The sequence below is a fragment of the Engraulis encrasicolus genome, chromosome 3 (assembly GCF_034702125.1).
Source record: "Engraulis encrasicolus isolate BLACKSEA-1 chromosome 3, IST_EnEncr_1.0, whole genome shotgun sequence".
Classification (NCBI taxonomy): Eukaryota; Metazoa; Chordata; class Actinopteri; order Clupeiformes; family Engraulidae; genus Engraulis; species Engraulis encrasicolus.
The window spans coordinates 31,701,190-31,722,188 of NC_085859.1; the positions used below are offsets into that span (position 1 = coordinate 31,701,190).

Here is a 20,999-nt window from a genome sequence, read left to right on the forward strand (position 1 = left end):
TGTGTGTGTGTGTGTGTGTGTGTGTGTGTGTGTGTGTGTGTGTGTGTGTGTGTGTGTGTGTGTGGGTCCAGAGCAGTTTCACAGAATAACTGGGTCATATGGAGTTGACATACAGAAGATACTTTTCATGTGTATATATGCGTATGACATCTAGAAGTGTGTGTGTGTGAGTGTGGTGTGTGCATGTGAATATGTCTATGTCTATCACTATGTGTGTGTGAATGCGTGTACATGTGCTTGTCAGAGTCAATAAAGCACTGTGGTTCAGAGACGTGTCCTGCATGGCACCCGGCACCCAGTCCCTTCTCCAGTCTTTTAGGGGACGAAAACATTTCACAGATGTGACAGACATACGTGATGAAAACAAAACAGTCCAGTTCCCTCTCGCGGCACAGTCTCAGTACTCTAGTCTACTGTATGCAGACACTGCAGCTCTGAAGAAAAGTTGTTCCTTTGTCTTCACATGAAAATACTTCATGATCCAAACGATGCTCCAATGATGATGGCTAGAAGAACGATAACGACAGCTACACAAATGACCAGATAGAGCTTTTTCTACACAAGAGAAAAGAGGAGAAACGGGAGAAAAGGATAATGAAGGGTTAATTTCACAGGTTGACACATACTTGCACGGGTGAGGCATACATGCAATTTCGTTGTGTGCCGTGTGCACTGTTCACTTGTGTGCTGTGGTGTGCTGTGTTACAATGACAATGGGAGTTGGAGTTTCCCAATTGGGCGTTCACTTTCACGTCTGTCACGATTTCACTTCACATACTGCCATTCATATCCTGCTCCACAGCAATGTAAACCCTAGAGGAAACTGCTACATCTGCATAGTGTACACTTCTGCTTCCTTTAAATTGACCGTTGACAAATAATTCCTAGTTCCTGTTCCTGAAAAACAGTGAGTGTAAGAAAATTTAGAATTAGAATAATAAAATGTCTTTTCGTGTAGGATTCCTCGTCCACCATGTATATTATCTACATCTGCATCAACCATCCAGACACAATTTAGGCAAACGAGTTATATGTACCGGTACATGTAAGAAAAACAGTGAGCGTAAGAAAATGTAGAATAAGAGTAACATTGATATTCAACGTAATTACATTACGTTGCACTTAGCTGACGCTTTCATTTATTCAAAGCGACTTACAATTATTATTTTTCAGGGTATTGGTTAAAGTCCTTGGAGCAATGTGGGGTTTGGTGCCTTGCTCAAGGGCACTTCAGCCATGGATGGAGTGTAGGGAGAGGTCAGGGGGGATTCGAACCTGCAACCCCTAGATTGAAAGACCAACTCTCTAACCACTAGGCCACGGATGACCCCGTGTGTAGGATTCCTAGTCCACCATGTACATCTGCAGCAACCATCCAGCTATCTGTATGTCCCTTTGTGTCATGTCATGTATATGCTATCTGAATAATCCCAACTAAGCAGATTAATGTCCAGCTGACTCATGTGAGATGTTCACCCTGTGATGACCTTTGGTGTGGTAATAAGACAAGCTGAGAGGTCAAGAGAGGTAGAACAGGCCAATACATGGGTTATACATTTTTGTTGTAGCCTGACTGCGCTAAATTAACAGCGCACAACTCAACCTCTGATAGTTGGAAACCGCTGTCGGTCAAAAAATTAGCTCACGTGGTTGGCTGCCAGTGTCTTGCCCCTCCTCACAACATTGTGTTTACAAATACGGCAAACCCATATATATGGAGGTGTGTCAATCACAGCTTCAGAACGATAATCTCCTATGTATGTACCATATTTCACCAGCTGTTTTCCAGACCAGTCGATCCTAATGTGCTCACAACTAACAAGAGTGTTACGCGCACAAGAAGAGATGCATGACTGCTGGCCTTTCATCTCCTGAAACCGTGAGTAGTATAAGCACACAGAGACTGCTAAAGGCAGATAAACACAGACAGAGGTAGGTAGAGAAAGTCCTTGTGGTGCTCTCAGTCCAGGACAGCAGAATGAAGACAAACTGAGCTACGTCTCAGTGACTAGACGCAGGGATGACTGGAGCACTCAGCACACTTTTAGAGGTTTTTTATTTTTTGGTGCACAAAGTGAGTCACTTTGCACACCAAAAAATAAAAAACCTCAAAAAGTGTGCTGAGTGCTCCAGTCATCCCTGCGTCTAGTCACTAAGAAGTAGCTCAGCTTGTCTACAGACAGAGGTAGGTTAGACAGAGCCTGTTAGAGACAGAGGCAGGCAGACAGGTATAGTGACAGACAGAAGCAGAGTGGTAGAGAGACAGCAGAGTGGTAGAGAGACAGCAGAGCGGCGTCACGTGATGCGGGTTATGATATTGATGCAGTTACCTCAAGCAGCACACAGACAGCAACAGCGGTGGCGGAGATGGCACAGGGCTACACAGGGTTGGCTTGTTGCGGCGGGGTGGACGTGATGGGGTTTTTAGACGGCCGGTTAGATAGGCCAAAGTAGAGGCCTAAGACCAGAGCAATCACAGCAGCAAGCACCAGCAGCACCAGAGCCAGTATCACGTACCTCTGCCGGGGGGGGGGCAAGCACAGTTAGTGGGGAGCAGCAGCAGCAGCAGGTGGAGGATGACATGGAGGGGGCTCGATGGTTAACATTGCTTGGTTTAGCTGGATGCATGATGGTTATGGTGGTGGTAGTGGTGGTAGTGGTGGATGGGACTAAGGTTGGAGCAGTGTTAATTTCATGACGAAATATTTTCGTCATAATTACGATTAATAACGATTGTTTTTCCCCTGACGACAATAAAACGATGACGAAAAAAACAGCATGCGTTTGTACGAAAAAAAGTTTTGTTCGTCAAAAAAGATAAAAATGTGACTACAAGACCACCGGAGACGAAAATAGGAAGCATTTTTGTTAATATGTCACTGAAACATTGAACCTCCAACCGTTGGAGGGTGTGGGGGGTAGTTGGTTAAGGTTGCTTGGTTGTTTGGTTGGATACGGGATGGTTATGGTGGTGGTAGTGGTGGATGGGGCTAAGGTTAGAGGGACAAACACAGTGATGGGAGTGATGGGGGTGTGGAGGATGGTTGGTTAAAGGGACACTGTGCAGGAAATGGCCAAAAAAGGTACTGCAACTATGCTGCTCATTGAAACTGTGTCGCCTATTGCCAAATTTGACCTTTTCATGAAAGTTTACTAAGTAATAAACAAATATTTTCTAGTTTGGCCCAAGTAGTCATTTTTGCAACTTAAAATGGCTATTTTTGGAAATTCAAAATGGCGGACCACGGAGAAGTATTCATAAAAAAGGTAACATTAGTGAATGTGCAGCATGAATTCTGGAAATAAACAACTAAAAATCTCACACAGTGTCCCTTTAAGGCTGCTTAGTGGTTGGTGGTTGACTAGTTGGATACATGATAATTGGGGTGGTTATGATGAGTATGGAGGAAAATCAGGATGATAAAGTGAAGCGTAGTTGGCTAAGGTTGCTTGGTTGTTTAGTTGGATATGTGATGGTTATGGTGGTGGTAGTGACGGGGATAAGCTTGAAGGGACAAGCACAATGATGGGAGAAGCAGGGTGCTGAGGGTGTGGAGAAGGACAGTTGGTTGAAATTGCTTAGTGGTTGCTTAGTTGGATGTGTGATGGTTATGGTGGTAGTGATGGATGGGGCTAAACATCTCCTGGTTGGAGCTGGCTGTGAGGGGATGATTGTAGGTGGGGCTGGCTGCCTCGTTGGATGATTAGTCTGTTGTAACGAGAATGATTATGGTAGTCATGATGATGGCGTTCGGCATACGTCAGTGGTGGTTTTGGACTTTGTACTGACGTAGCGAAAGAGAATTACGGATAAACAAAAGTCTGTGGGTGTGTATGGGGTGGAGTGGGTGTGTGTGGGGTGGGGTGTGGTGGGTGGTGTGGGGGTGGGGCGGTGTTGGGATTTGGTCTAGGGCTGGGGCTGGTCTTACCCGCCGAGCTTTCTTCTGGTAGCGTACGGCTTTCTTGCACTCCTCCTTAGCACTGGCCACGTAGTCCACGGCGCTGGTCACGTTCTTCTCAATGTTGTTGATCATCTCACCCTAATGCATGGCAGAAAACATAAACGTAAACAACATAGAGAAAGGAGCATCAAGGCTAGGCAAGCTTTGTTTGCACAGCCATGTATAATTCCCATGTGCACAGAGACCTTCAAACTGGAATGCACACATCATTTAAAATGAAGGTCAACGGTGTAGTCACGTGTCACGTGTAGAAGCAAAACGGTTTCCAACCGAAATAGTGTCTTGTGCAGTTGTTCACACCGGGCTAAAAACAGTCAATCATACACAAGAGCTTGTACAAACACACACCTCAATACCAGTGCATTATATTAATAACTATTGCCAAATGTGTCTGATGAGAGGTAATTAACCTATTAGAACTTCCAGTAGCCTATAGGAACGTGGACCCATTCAAAATAAGTGACAAGGCTAATTACAAATGGGCACCGACATATGATTAACAAGCACCAAGCTACTGTATATTTTGATATTCTGAGAGGCATTTGCTTGCAAAAGGAGCAAAGCCTGTGGAATTATTAGCAATGTGTAGCCATCCACAAGGAATCTCTAATGCTTACTCTGTGTGTGTGTGTGTGTGTGTGGGTGGATGTATGAGTGAGTGAGTGTGGGTGTATATTTATCTGCCACATAGAGAACTGTGATGCAGTGATGCAGAACATTATTACACTGCCTAGTGTTTTTTAAAGCATTTTTTTTACATTGCCTAGTAGTTGCAAAAGTATTTTACATAGACTACTATGCAGGTATTTTGACGATTTATTGGGGTGCCTTTATTTGGACAGGGCAGTGGGAGAGTCGGACAGGAAACGAGTGGGAGAGAGAGACATGGGGAAGGATTGGGAAATGACCTCAGGTTGAACTCAAACACAGTTACCCAAATATTTGGTGCACCGACCTTAGCCAACTGAGCCGTGACGGCTCATTTAAAGACATGATTTCACTTATTATTTCACACGAAAAGCTGACACACATTTCTGCAGAGTTTCCTGCAGAGTGGCTACAGTGACGTGACTTGCAGTGACAGCTAGCCTGCAAGCCGGAGCGTCTGCACGTTTCCATCAGTGCATATGCATTATGGACCCACTGCTGCGCTGTGTGGTAGGAGAGTAGGTGATGCCACCTTGCATAAGCAGCACACATGTGGGCAGGGCTGGCCTGGTCATCTGGCATACAGGGCATTTTCCCGGTGGGCCGACAGTCCCCAGGGGCAGATGCTGTTGTTTTTTTTTTCATTTGTTTATATGTTTGTTAGATTTTTTTTAACCAAAGAGACTGGACCTAAATTTTGTATGAGTCAACCCACTGACCTATCTTTAAATTAGACTGGAATGAACAAATTGTAGTATTGCAGAAAAACAGGGGGGTTGGTCTATGACCAAAATGCCCAGGCTGTTTTTTGGTACCAGTCCAGTCCTGCATGTGGGATGGATGCGGAGGGAGATCAGATCAGGCATGACTTTTTTTAAGACTTAAGATGAGATTCAAAGAGGCATTACGTGCAAGTTGTGGTGTTGACAAAGACCGCTCATTACTGTGCTCATCTGATGGTGTTCACCAAGAGCACTTGCTTTTGCGGTCCTCATATGTGGGATGGGAGGAAGGATCTTCAGACTGGGAGATGATATAGAAACAAGCATAATGCAAATCTATTGCACGGATGAGGCATAGGCCTACATGCAATTTTGTTGTGTGCAGTGTGCAGTGTTCACTTCTGTGCTGTGTTTCACAATGACAATGGGAGTTGGAGTTTCCCAATTGGGCTTTCACTTTCACTTCACTACACTTTCTTCTATTCCCTTCTGCTTCACTGGTAGCATCAATTACTTCTTAAATTTCCATTCACCAAAACAAGATCCCATGCTGCCATCGTGAATTATAATAACTGTCTCTCCTAATGTACTTTATTTCAACCAAACTGGTTATTACTGCAGATGGCAAAAGGGACTGCCTTTGGACTGCAATGGACTGTAAATGGCTGAATGGACTGCATTTATATAGTGCTTTTCTACCCCTACAAGCACTCAGTGCACTTTACAGTTTATGCCTCACATTCACCCATTCACACATGTACCACTGCTGAGTACCACACAGTCCCTGGTTAACACCCTGAGGTAATGGTGGAAAGCTCGCACATCCACAGGAACGTCTGACCTGGGAGCAGGACCACAAGTGACTAGATGATTCTGAGAAAAAGTCCGCTGCACGACCAGGATTTCTTTTGCTCCCAATATTTATTTTTTTCGTATTGGGAGCAAAAGAAATCCTGGTCATGCAGCGGACTTTTTCTCAGAATCACCTGGTTAACACCCTGACATCAGGAGCAACTGTACTAGGTCTCTAATGTTCCACCTGGTCAGAATTGAAGTGGCAAAATCGTAATGTATCATTAAGGCCCCTGTGAAATGCTGTAGTAGTGCAGTACTATGGTAGCTAAGATTTTTTTCAATGACTATTACTGAGCTCCATTGGCGGAAATGGCATGCATTATGAGGCTACTCTTCCTCCAGTCTCCTCACCTGGTTCCCCTTTTGTTGTAGAAAAGGCGCACAAAATTGGTGTTTCTCAACGGGGGCTCGACAACCCCCCAGAGGTATTAGGGAGCCCTTAAGGGGGCATTGAGAAGGAGACAGCTGAGAGAGGCGGCTCAGTTGCAAATGGGGTATGTACGTCTATTTTATCTTTTAATACGAAGGGAGGAGGGTGGTTGTTCATGGGCTTGTGATGAGGTCAAGAGGGTGTAGAGGGACTTATGATGAGGTGAAGGAGTCATTTGATCAAAAAAGGGTGAGAATTTAAACATGACCTGAAATCGAGTGTGACTTTTCAATGTACTGAACCAGTTGCTCGTACCCGAAGACCTTTTGTCACAAAAAAGTGCACTTCCCAAACAAGACCAAACTTCACCTGGTTCTCCACCAGCATGGCCATGTCCATGAACATGTCGTGCAGCTCCTTGATGCTGGACTCCAGCCGGATGATGTCCTGGTGCCGAGACTCGATCTCATTCAGAGCCTGACGCGTGATCTGGGAGTCAGAGATGATCTGCACAGAAAGTAATTTGATTGCGGATTAATAAATATGCCATATCTAGATTACTACTGTACATTACATCACATTGCATTACATTACATAACATTTCACAGGTGGTTTTATTTCACTATACAAGTTTTTTTTTTAAAGTTCATAATTCTCTTATGAAAACAGAAGTGTTAGTGTTTTTTTACAGCATTATGAAGGAAAACTGTCATTGTACTATTACCACTGTCTACCACACCACTACTACTACTATTACTATTATGCCATTACTACTGTCACAGTACCACTACCACTAATACTGCTATTACTACTACCTTTGCAGATACACACAAAGCAAGAAATAATTTAGTGTGCTAATGCAGGCATGCAGATGCCAAAGTCTGCGGTGTTAGTAAGGTAATCCTCATTTTTTTTTGACACAGTTGTTGCGATTTAGGTCAATGTAGAGACGTCATACAACATTTTACCTGCTCACAGATACAATCAGGACTACATTTTAATCATGCACAATCTCTCTCAGTAAGAAGCAGAGACCTGATGATGTCTTCTGATAATACCATGTCATGCCAAACATGACACTAAAACTGAGTACCACCCCACACCACCAGATGGAGACAAAAGGGAAACATTGAACTGAAAATGGAGAGGTGCGAGAGGTCATTTATACCGTACCCTACTTATCAACTTGATAATGGTGGAAAGCTCATGACTTGCCGTCTTCATACTATTTGACTTTGGATTCAGATTTGAAAGAGAATGGAGGCAGGCAACAGTGTGCTAGTCCATATTAGCACAATGAACAATACTACACTCCCCAATAGGTACTGCTGGTCACTAGTTAGTGAATTAGTGAGTTTAAAAGCACTAATAATGTGAGTTAGAGCAGTGGTTCCCAACCTATGGGTCGGGACCCCCCTTATGGGTCGCAAAAGATCCACAGGGGGTCGCGGAGCCCTCTTGATTTTAAGGGGTTTCGTTTTAAATATATATAGCCCATGTTGAATAAAAGACAAAGCATTTAACTAATAAATGCATAGACGCAACAAATTGAAAGTGCTACAGTAAACATTTATTCAATATTTGACCAAAGACGAATTGAGGAATAAAATAACTAAAATAAGTTATCACAGGAAACGGAGGGCATCTTGTGACTACGTCTCGTGCGGGCGCTCGCGTGGTTGGGTCACAAAAGCTTAAAATAGTAAAAACATGGGTCCCCTAAGAAAAAGGTTGGGAAACACTGAGTTAGAGAGTGGGGCCTTACATCTGAGGTGAAGATGGAGGGGTTTCCACTCTCCAACATGTCCTCCAACTCCTCATTGGTGGTCACTCTCCCAGCTGTGCACATACAACAAGAACACAATGAATGATAATAATAATAATACTAATAATGATGATAATAATAATAATAATAATAATACTAATAATGATGATAATAATAATAATTATTATTATTATTACATACATGCATACATACAGTACATACACACATACCTAGATACATAATATATGTTCACGAGGCATAGTGCACGGCCTACATAGATATAGACATGGGGGGGGGTGAGAGAGAGGAGAGCGAGTGCATGTGTGTATGTGTGAGAGAGAGAGTGTGTGTGGCGGTACACCTCTACTGAAATGTTCAATTATGTGTATAAGTTCTTTGTCATGTTTGGATTTGTGCATTTATGTCAGATGACACCTTAATTTCCTTCGGGATTAATAAAAGTACTCTACTCAACTCTAGAATTTGCAATGGGCCTGCTTACTACACGGATATCAATCATTATGATTGTTTTATTTCGGGAGTTATCTGGGATTTCAAGTGGTCAAGTAAACAGAATAAACCAATATTCACTATGTTTATTGTTGCTACTACTTTATCTGATTCATTTAATTTAATCAGTTAATCAGACAAATGAACGTCCTTTTATTACCAGTATTTACTACTCCACAAGAACTGCCTGGGCAACATCCAACACAACATTCAAACACTCTTGTTGTTGCTGCCCCTCATAGAAAAGGCCACACACACATGCGCGCACATACACACACGCACACACACACACACACACACACACACACACACACGTACACACACACACACACACACACACACACACACACACACACACACACACACACACACACACACACACACACACACACACACACACACACACACACACAGCATATAGGCTATAACCTCCCGGCACACTGGCATGCTGACTTGACTTGACTTGAATTATGTGACCTTCACTATGATGTCAACAAATTAATAATGCTCATTGTTTCCCAAAATAAAATCAAACCTGGTATTACACACTGGGGAGCTGTTTACCCAATGCCTGCATGTTCTGAAACACTGGTTGCAACCACGTAGAGAGGTCATTGTAATAGTACACTAATGCAAGACCCGCTTCCTGGGGCTCTCCCTATAACTGTGCTTAAGAAGGAAACAGCTCTTTCTGCTCTGTGCAGATATACTCTATTCTCTACTGTACAGGGGTGCGTTTCTCGAAAGCGTAGTTGTTTGCCAGTTAGCAACTTGGGCAGTTGCCAATGGGAAATTGCATTGAAAACAACAAAGAAGCTAACATAGTTATCAACTATGGTTTCGAGACGTACACCCCTGTACTGTAGTGCACTGTAGGTTCGGTAGTTATATGCCACACAATCAAACATGTTCAGTCTTGTCAAAAACGCTAGAGTGATTCGATGTAAAGAAATAGACTTGTCTGAATAACATTAAATCCATATATTAAGTATATTACATAGTGTGATAACTAACAAGTGTAAGATGACTATTTTGAGTGTTAATGAGTACGCTTACGTGCAAATAAGTATCCCAAATAAAAGGCGTATGCAAATTTTGAAAAAAAAAAGTTGTGTTTACATATGCAAAGCTGAACATGAGATAGTCAATGACAGCATACTTTGTCAAGCTATCATTGCATTTGAATAATACTATGATACTCAATGGGTAGAATACAAAGATCAGGGGGAGAGATATCCTTAGAAAGCTTACAGTCTGTAGTGTTCCAAAAATAAATAAGATTATTTATCTTTATAACCACAGGGTAAAGGATTTTGAGAGACAACTATTACAATTTTTAAAATGTGCATTTCAGGGAGGACGTATGTATGTGTGTGTGCACACGTGCAAGTGTGTGAATGTGTGTATGCATGAGTCTGTGTGTGTGTGTGTGTGTGTGTGTGTGTGTGTGTGTGTGTGTGTGTGTGTGTGTGTGTGTGTGTGTGTGTGTGTGTGTGTGTGTGTGTGTGTGTGTGTGTGTGTGTGTGTGTGTGTGTGTGTGTGTGTGTGTGTGAGGGTCAGAGAGATAAGGTCAACTTGAAGGTGCCTTGAGGCTGCATGATCAGAAATGAGACTTGAAGAGTAGCTCTATCCCTCACAAACACATACACAAATTCTGTCTCTCTCTCTCTCTGTCTCTGTCTCTCTCTCTCTCTCTCTCTCTCTCTCTCTCTCTCTCTCTCTCTCTCTCTCTCTCGCTCATACACACACACACGCGCACACACACACACACACACACACACACACACACACACACGCGCGCGCGCCACGAGACAAAGACAAACGTCTCTATTTGTCAGCATTCTCCTTCTCCTTCTGTGGACTGTTTGTTCTCTCTCTCTCTCCACGGTTCCTTTCTCCACTCCTCTTTCTCCTCATACATTTTTCATTCTCTCATTCCCTCGTTTCCTTCCCCGGTTTCCGTCACTCCTCCTCCCTCCCCAGATGTGAGGGGAGCTGAACTGAGCTGGGTGGCACAGAGGGAACGTGCCAAGCCCTCTTTGCCAAAGACTCATCACGTTTCCACGTTTCTCTCTCTCTCTCTCTCTCTCTCTCTCTCTCTCTCTCTCTCTCTCTCTCTCTCTCTCTCTCTTCTCTCTCTCTCTCACACACACACACACACATACAAATGCATTGCACATACTTATACAAAACCATTTACAGACCCCACAAGCCCATAACACACGCGCGCACGCGCGCACACACACACGCACACACACACACACACACACACACACACACACACACACACACACACACACACACACACACACACACAACACACATACATACACACACACACGCACACACACACACACACACATACACACACTATATATGCAAACCACACACACACACTCTCCCATCCACACAAAGACACTTTCTCCCTTTCTGTCCCAAGGGATGCTTTGCCTGTTGTTGTGTAGCCCTGGGGCCTTGGAGTGGAGGGCTGAACACAGAGGGCCAGGGCAATACAAAGGGGAATACAGGGAAAGAGGAGGGGGATGGTGGTAGCAATGGCAATGTGGTAGCACCTACAGTGATTTTATTTATGCACACAACCGTAAAATGGCCATAACATAGCCGTAAAAATAGGGGTAATATGGCCATAGCTTAGCCGCAAAACATGGCATAACATGGCCATATATTTTCATTAACACTGCCATACCATGCAGTAGCCATACCTATTTTGTAACATGGCCTATAACATGGTCATAGCTTTTATGTAAATTGGCCATAGCTATAGTTTCTCTACATTTTATTTTCTATCATGACCATACTAGCGGTAGGTAGCTTTTCTAAAGCACTGCCATAACATAGCTGTAGCTTTGCTGTTAGATGGCTCTGACTCTCGAGCTGTATAGCACAATTTTCCATGTTTAGCTCTGATCAGAATCAGTTTCAACGTTCAGGAGTGCTAAAGGTTGTTTTTGGGTCAAGTTCTCTACATACTTTATGTATGTCAACATGACAGTCAGAAAAGTTCTTCTGGGGGTGCTGTGGCGCAGGGCGCTGAGCCCCCCCACATTTGGGGTCGCATGCCCACGGGGACCCCGGTTCGAGTCCGGCCGGGGTCATTTCCTGATCCTCCCCCATCTCTGTCCCACTCACTTCTTGTCTCCATCTCACAATGTCCTGTCAAAAATAAAGGCATAAAAGCCCCTAAAAAAAACATTTTAAAAAAGAAAAGTTCTTCTGTGGTACATCTGAATAAGAATTTATTCACATGTAGAACAAATTTGACAGATGTTGGTGCTCGTCACTGTTGTGTCTGTTCAGAACAAATGTATTTCCAGGTTGCTAGGCGATGCCTGCACCTAGGCCTGTTTCCTAGGAACGGCTTTCTATGTTTGGGTTGGCTCAGTTCACCTTGACCTAGTGCATCATCTGTGATGCAGGGGTGCCTTCGTACTGCAGAAGCCACAGCACGGTCTTTTCTTGAGTTCAGAAATGCCTTGTACTTTATACATATGATGAGCATATCATCGGTCAGAATCAGTTTCAACGTTCAGGAGTGTTTAAGGTTTAAGATTGTTTTGGTGTCGATTTCTCTACGTGCTTTACTGTATGTACGTAGGTCTACTGGACAGTCAGTAAATTGAAATCTTGCCTTGTCTGTGAGGATCATCTACGTACTGTATGTACTATGTTTGGGTCAATCTGTCCTTGACCTGGCACATCTGCGATTAGGGTTGCCACCTCTGCCAGACAAAGAAACATTTTAAAACTCGATCTGCCTTTTTGCATGCATGCAATGACATCTTTCATTTACTGTCCAGTATTTTTTTTCAAGACTGGGGAAAACTGGGGTTCAGATTCTAAGGGCCCAAGCACTGATATGGGCCCTTAAGGGGGGCCAAGCACTGAGAGGGGCCCTTAAGGGGGCCCAAAATTCGAATCTTTCATGGGGCCCAACATTTCTGGCAGCGCCCCTGGTTACTGCAAATTTGACAAAGCAATATCTCTAAAATGGGACACATTTGGACCATAAGGCGTTGTCACAAGATAAAGGAGGTGTTATGAAGACCATTGTCAGCCTAAACTCAACTTTGACAAAAATGGGAGTTACTGCACTTTGCCTTTGTAGGGCATAGTGGTCTATACATTTTCAGCAATGCCTTTTACTTTACACATACATTATGAATCCATCATCAGTGAAGGGAGTGCAGTGACTGAGTGCCGGATTGGTGGAGTTCACATCGCTTGCAGGTGCATCAGGAGAACACTGATGAGAAGTATGATGGTGCTGATGCTCTGCTTTGCTGCATGTGCAATTGGCAATGCTGTGATCCTAATGATGAGCAGTCAGCAAGGGGTGATGACACATAATGGGGCTTAGGGGAGCAATAGAGGAAATAACAGTAAATGAGTGAGTCTGATCATCACATTAAGGGAGCAGGGGCTCTCTCTCACACACATACACACACAGAGATACACACAAACACACGCACGCACACATGTACGCACGCACGCACGCACACACACACACACACACACACACACACACACACACACACACACACACACACACACACACACACACACACACACACACACACACACACACCAGCCGCTGAATACAGGCCAAATTCACTGAGGTGTGTGTGTATTTCGCCAAACGAAGGCCATGTGACTAAAAGCAAGGTGATGCCATTGGCTAGATGAGCTGGTCACATGATGAACCATTGCCTGTAAGGCTAGAAATACAACACATCACACACGCACGCACGCAGGCACGCACACACACACACACACACACACACACACACACACACACACACACACACACACACACACACACACACACACACACACACACACACACACAGAGACTTCAAAGGCAATGCATACAGGCCACGCTGAAAGAGGCATGTGCTCTCAGTCTTGTAACCGTAACTCAAAACAGAGGTCATGTGACTCAACAGCAACGCGTTCTCATTGGCCAGGCAGGGAGGTCACATGATGCTCTGATGCCCGCAAGGCAAGACATGCAAACTGAGTCACAAGGATGCTCTTGACAGTGGCGCGCAGCGATGCTAGCTGTGCCCTAGAGTGCTGCGTTGCCCCGGTAACCCTGACCCAGGTGTCTCTGGTGTCAAGCGCTCCTGTCTCCGGTGTCGAGTGGCAGCCCGAGCTCAAGCCTCATTAAAACTCTCTCCAGACAGCCAGAGAGTAATACACACACACACACACACACACACACACACACACACACACACACACACACACACACACACACACAACACACAACACACACACACACCTAGTCTTCGGGCTGTGTGTGACACATAAAGCCTTTCCCACCCATCAATAGCCTATTGTGTTGCGTGTGTATTTTCACAGCATTCAATTCAAACATGGCTGTCAGTGGGGCTGACTTACATCTGGAGAGACTTCCTGCGCTGAGCCATTACGTAGCTAACGGCTAACAAAGGCTATTGTGAGCCAGGCGGTGACCACAACCACTGAGTCAGTGGGGCCCATAAAAGCCTTTACTATTACTGTGCCACCACAGCGCAAATGACCACACAAACAGCCCTGTGGCTGCAATAACAGTCACATAACAGTTTAGAACCACAATAACAGTGTCAGCATGTAACTAGATAATAACGCCAGAAAATTAAATCTTAAATTGAATAACGCAAAAGCTAAAAGCTTAAGCAGAATCTAGATAATAATGACACTTGAGGGGCTCAGCGCTGGAAAGCAAAAACCCTGCCACATATTCAAGGTAGAAAACTAGGGGGAAAAGGCTATCAGTTGGTTCTACTCCTCATGTCATTCAAATGAGAATCTTCTTACCCAGCGTATTTGACCCAACAATTAATTTGGGCTGATTTGACGTCAACAGTCATGACAAGCCAAGGTCAAGAGTGTCTATTATAGGCCCACATCCCATTAGCGGCCATCCACTGTCTCAGGCACTTAATATGAAATTTGCATTGGGGAAAATAACAATTCAGGAAATAGACTCATGGTCCTACCTTATATCAACTTATATACAGATATAGTAGTTTGGGTAATCCTTTTGACTTGGAATGATAAAAATGAAATTGCCTGTCAACTGGCCAATAATAATAATCAACGGGTCAATTATTGTCTTGCTGGGGTGCCGCGGCACAGTGGGCAAAGGTGCCACACCATGAATCTGGGGACCCTGGTTCGAGTCCGGCCTGAGGACATTTCCCGATCATTCCCCCATCTATCTCCTATTCATCTCCTGTCCCTCTGTCTTTCTCACTCTTCAGTCTTAATGAAGGCATATACTAAATGCCCCCCAAAAAATAAAAACAACAGCAATGTTTCTGCGATGCAATACAGCTTAGTGAAAAAACAATCCCCTAGAACAGGTACTCAGTCAGTGTACCCGGGCAGGGTGGGTGTCAGGCCCTGGTCCCTGTTGTCGTGTGTTGTGTTGTGACCAAGCCATGCCACACTCACTAGAGACTAGACTACAGCACCCTGACCCACAGCACAGCCCACAGCACCAGTGTTGCCAGATTGGGCAGTTACCCGCCCAATTGGGCTGCTTGGGATGGCCGTCTGCGGCTAAGAACTGGAAAAATCGGCCATTTGGTGTTTTTTTCTGCAGTTTTATGCCCATAGAAATCAATGCAATTTGTTGAAATTGGGCGGAACTTAGAGTCTCTTAGCGGTTTTTGAGCACCGTTTGGGCGGGATTTGATCAGACACATCTGGCAACACTGTACAGCACCCTCATTACTGGCTTGGAGGGCAGCAATTACATCCCTGGAGTGGCCGTCAGCAATCCCAGACCACACACACACGCACACATGCACACACACACACACACACACACGCACACACACACACACACACACACCCATATGACACACACACACGCACATGCACATGCACAAGCACACACACACACACACACACACACACACACACACACACACACACACACACACACACACACACACACACACACACACACACACACACACACACACACACACACAGACATGCATACACACACAGTGCAGAAGACAGTGATCCTAAAACCCAATAGCTAAACATAATAGCTTACAAAATTGCACAGGTGCATCAATTACTTTTTGCCATTTTACAGTGTGGGCTGTTTCCACCTACTTTGTACCGTGGGGCCCTTGATTTAGCCTGGCTCTCACGCTCGTGCTTCGTGCATCTTCGTTAAACTTTGTCTGCGTGAGAACTAGGTTACCCCTGATTGGCCAAAAGTTTTTAAAAAATGCTGAATTTTGAGAAGATGCAATACTGAACTCATCTGTTGTGTTGAGCACAGTAAGTAGACATTTCGTCATTGATTCTTCAAAATTATGACACTGTATAGGTAAATTTGCCTTCTAGGAGGCTCCATAGAAACCTGTAGCCTAGGGGCCCCAGGCCATCTTACAGCAATCCGGCCCTGCCTGTTCTCTGTGCTCATCTGGCTGGTCTTGCTAAAGCAGCTGCCTCAAGAGCCTTCCTTCCCTAATAATGACAGTGTGCTGCTTGAGGATGTGAGTCAGCATCAGAGTTAAAGCGGATATTTAAGAAACGGTAATGACTTCCTAGAGAAGGTACTGAAGGTAGTGACGACTTCTGTTTGCTTGTTAGTGTGTGTGTGTGTGTGTGTGTGTGTGTGTGTGTGTGTGTGTGTGTGTGTGTGTGTGTGTGTGTGTGTGTGTGTGTGTGTGTGTGTGTTCGTGTGTGTGTATGTGCATGCACGAGTGTGTGCATGCTTGTGTGTGTGTGTGTGTGTGTGTGTGTGTGTGTGTGTGTGTGTGTGTGTGTGTGTGTGTGTGTGTGTGTGTGTGTGTGTGTGTGTGTGTGTGTGTGTGTGTGTGTGTGTGTGTGTGTGTGCGTGCGTGCATGTGTGTGCAGGCGTGTGTGCATGTGAGACTCACTGATCTCCAGCTGTCTCTGTATTCTGCCTTTGCTCCTCTCTCTGAAGGCCACTTGGGTCTCGTTGTATTGGGTCATGACCTCCACGAACTTCCGAGACAGAACCGTGTGCTGAGGAGAGAGGGACCCGTCATTTCATTTAATTGAATAATTACAAACAACATGGCATCATAAAATATCCGGCACAGAAGGGGCAAAGTCTGTGGGCTAGTTAATGGAAAAGATGTCTATGGGTTGTGTCAGCTCAACTGCCAAATCAACAGTTCTTCCTTCTTACACTGGCATTGAAGTGATACATTTCTTTTGCAGTTAAGTCCTTTATAACTGATAACCCGCTTAAATTTGCACTGCTTTCAAGACACACACACACACATGGACACACAAACACACACGCACGCACGCACACACGCACCTTCATACACACTTCCTACAGGTTTCAATTTTTAGTAGTTCAAATCTAAAATATTGGGGTATTACCATAGATCAGTGATTCTCAAAGTGTGTCCGGGGACCACTGGTGGTCCGAAACAAAGCTCAGGTGGTCCACGAGAGGATTTCTAATGTTCCAAGTCAAGCTAGCAGTGGGCTACTTTTATAACAGTATTAGAAAGCTAAATATAGCTTAAGTCATATTTCCACCATAAAAAAGTAAAAAGGTTGTTCGGAGCTAATTTGATACTGCTAATTTCAATGCGGATCACTTACTTTTTAATTTACATTACAAGCCTGTCAATTTAGTTGACAAGTGGTCCCTGGACAATTTTGGGAGGACAAAGTGGTCCTCAGTCTAAAAAACTATGAGAAACACTGCCATAGATGAAGGTGTTAGCTGTTCAGCAATGTGTCAGAACATCCTTCCCATATTTCACTTTTTTCATGAAATAGGCTTTTACTTGTTTTTGTCAACACGGTAAGATACAATTGACAGAAAAATAATGTTTTTGTATTAAAGTGAAGAATTATTGAAATAATTTAACAGCCCTGTAGATACATATTGTAAGCATATGCTTAAAACAAAACTTCCCGTCTAGTTTTTTGTCACCTCCGTCAGAAGTCTCTACCATCAGGTTGTGTCTGATGGTGGTGACAAAAAAGCGTCCAAATGTGCCTCAGTTGAGGACAGAGTATAATTTTGGATCACAATGATAAACCAATAGTCTTTAATATTTCATAAACCAGCACAATTCAGTCACATGTGGAACAAGCTGCCACAAAACCTGATGGTGGTGACATTTGTTCACATTAGCCATTTTGTTTTCCCCCTGTGGTTTAGGTACTTAATACCTCTTCTAAAAAATCATAAGGTTGATGGTTGAGACAGTAGCATTGTCCAAACAAATTAACAAATTTAACAGTGCCTCCCAGTTGTCCTAATGACCCAGTATTGTCTTATAACTTAACTTCCATCTTGCCGAAACAAACTAGCTCTCCTAAAAACCTGTAATGTCTCCTTCACACGTTCCACTCCCTGGTTTACATCTGAGCTAAGAAGGATGAAGACAGCCGACAAACAGCTTGACTGGCTAAACCACTTCCCAGCACCACTTACCCCCACCACAGACCGATGAATGAATGATTTGTTCCTCTCTTCACACCATCATTTTGACTTTCAGTTACATCTCATGAAAAGGTATAACAGTATGGAGAGAAGGGTCCCCAAGTGAAGCTAAATAAAAGCTTATAAGCTGGGGCCCAGTGGTACATTAGGTAAATAGGTATTGTAGTAAAGATAAGGAAAAATATAATCAGGCATACAATATGCAAAGCAATTATAACAACCTGCAGTCACTCCCAAGCATACTACATGGTTTCATAAGACATTTGGCCGTTATGACCATCAAACACACACTCACACATTCACAGACACACATTTGCATACCACACATAAACACACTCACACCCAATCACTCCCAAGCGTGCTAGATGGTTTCATATGATATTTTGGAGTTATCACAGGGAAAAACCACCAAGCAGTGGGTGACAAATATGTGCCACTTTTCAGGAACCGAAACTATAAGACATGTGCATGTATACAAGGCTCATATTGAAAAAGGAAGCATTTGGCCTTTCATGCCCGCCCCATGGGGACCCCAATTCGAGTCCGGACAGGGTCATTTCCCAATCTTCCCCCATCACTCTCTCCCACTCACTTCCTGTCAGCATCTCATAAAGCATACAAAGCCCCCCTTTTTTTTAGGAAAACGGAGGCAGTAAGTAAATATGTGCACGCAAAGGAGAAGTGACAAAGATCAGAAATGCAAGGCCTAATGGCTTTACACGGGATCCAGCCACACACACACACACACACACACACACACGTGCGCACACGCACACGCAAACACACACGCACGCACGCACACACACCCGCACGCACGCACGCACACACAGACACACACACACACCGTCAGAATGAGTCAGACAGACAGACAGACAGACAGACAGACAGACAGACAGACAGACAGACAGACAGACAGACAGACAGACAGACAGACAGACACACACACACACACACACACACACACACACACACACACACACACAGCAAAAAGGGAAGAAGACAGGAAGAAAGGAAGAAAGGAAGGAAGGCAGGAGGCATGGCAGTGGTGGATGCACTGTAAAAAATATTTGTTGAATCAACTCAGTCCAGCTATCTTGCTTATTTGGCTGAGTTAACCCCTTACTGTAATTCAGAGCCTCTGTTATAACCTTATTGTCACCAAAATGGCAAGTCATCATCGGTTACCTAAGACTCCTTGCATTGTCATAGCGATGTTGTTATGATGTAGTTGCGTGTTTTCAGCAGAGTGAATAGGCCCGTCGATGGACCCATCTGCAGTGAGAGGCTGCATTGAGTCAACTTACAGCGTGCATATGTGTGTCATATAGTAATGGAATTACAAGCCTGACATACTGTACATTGATTTTAAAGATTATTTTGAGTTTTTTGACATTATTTTGAGTTTTGCATACTTTTCAAGTCCAAGACGAATTCACTCAACATGTCAACACTAGTTCTTCTGCAACAAGTCTTTTCTCCAGTGTGTCTCACCTGTGTCTTCTGGATGCGGGAGTCCACTGATACCCTGTGGGCCGTGTCATCTGGGGGCAGACTCTGCTCCATGGCTGTGGAGGACATGGAGGATGGAGATATGACTATGACAGGGCATGCACTATACAGTACATCCAGAAATATTATTGCAGCCAGATGAAGTGTTGCAGATATTGCATACAGTTAAAAGACAAATTAACTCATAAAGGATAGAGTAGTCTATACTAAAGAGGATGGAACCGGAGCTCTGAATTAACACCAGACAACTGGTCAAATGCTGGTGCAATTTCAATTTGGCTGGAAGAAAAGACCAACTTAGTAGCCACTTTGACCTATTAATGAGTATGTGTTTGGCTAGTGAGATTAACATCTACTAGCAAATTTTGGCTGATGGTGAAAGACGATTTAGGGGGGCCATGGATGGAGTAATCTATCTGATACCCTTTGGAGTATAAACCCCATCTTATGGGTAGGAGTACATGCCCTAGGAAAGCTTTCTCAATAGAGGTGAGCCACCTAGTTAAATTAACTGAGAGGAATTAATTGATCTGCAAATGGAAGACCTATATGGCTTTGTTTTGTAAGCAAATAGAGCCGAGCTGACAGGGTTTGCCCTGTGCCCATGCACTGAGTACTCTTAAACAGACTGAACCTAGGGCTGCACGATTGTGGCCAAAATGATTTAAAAAAAAATTATTTAGATAAAAATAGTAGTAATCACACTCAACCTTATGCCTACTTACGCTGGTCCCCTTGCTCTGTTCCCATCTCAGGGCAGACCCCAAGGACGATGGGAAGACCCATTTACAAACCCTTCCTGCATCTTCCACTTTTTTACAACTCAATGGCACCAGTGTTTACAGTTATTGAGAAATGGGTGGAACCACAAACAAGACTGTTTACAGTCAAATAACACGCTGCTACAGACACAGAACAGAAGCCACAAAGATGTGTCAGATCAGAGGCTTATATAATTGCCGCAATGTGCTGCCAAATAGCATAATGGCTATTGGCTGTGTCTGCAGAAACAAACAAAGCTGACTCAGTGAATCATGACGAGGAGTGACAGGAATGCAAACCAATTTGGTCGTGGAAACGCACAAAGGGGACCGAGGCATTTATTTGGGTCAAGTGACTGTGGCATTTTTAGAGTTCAATCTGTCATGGCATCAAAAGGTGAGACAGACAC

At 44.1% G+C, this 20,999-nt stretch overlaps 1 protein-coding gene across 2 annotated transcripts in view; it reads right to left on the bottom strand.

Annotated features, from left to right (window-relative positions):
- Window positions 1-32: 32 nt before the first annotated feature.
- stx2b (syntaxin 2b) overlaps window positions 33-20,999 on the bottom strand; it is a 26,806-nt gene continuing 5,839 nt past the window's right edge. Inside the window, exons 5-10 of one of the 2 annotated variants that reach the window (XM_063194432.1) lie at window positions 19,811-19,884; window positions 16,764-16,872; window positions 8,323-8,396; window positions 6,927-7,064; window positions 3,930-4,040; window positions 33-555 (exon numbers count right to left, since the gene is read on the bottom strand). In XM_063194432.1, the coding sequence (XP_063050502.1) occupies window positions 475-555; window positions 3,930-4,040; window positions 6,927-7,064; window positions 8,323-8,396; window positions 16,764-16,872; window positions 19,811-19,884 (587 nt within the window). In that variant the 3' untranslated portion in view covers window positions 33-474. Of the gene's footprint in view, window positions 556-2,223; window positions 2,520-3,929; window positions 4,041-6,926; window positions 7,065-8,322; window positions 8,397-16,763; window positions 16,873-19,810; window positions 19,885-20,999 lie in introns of those variants that run through there. The other variant, XM_063194431.1, reaches the window with a different exon arrangement.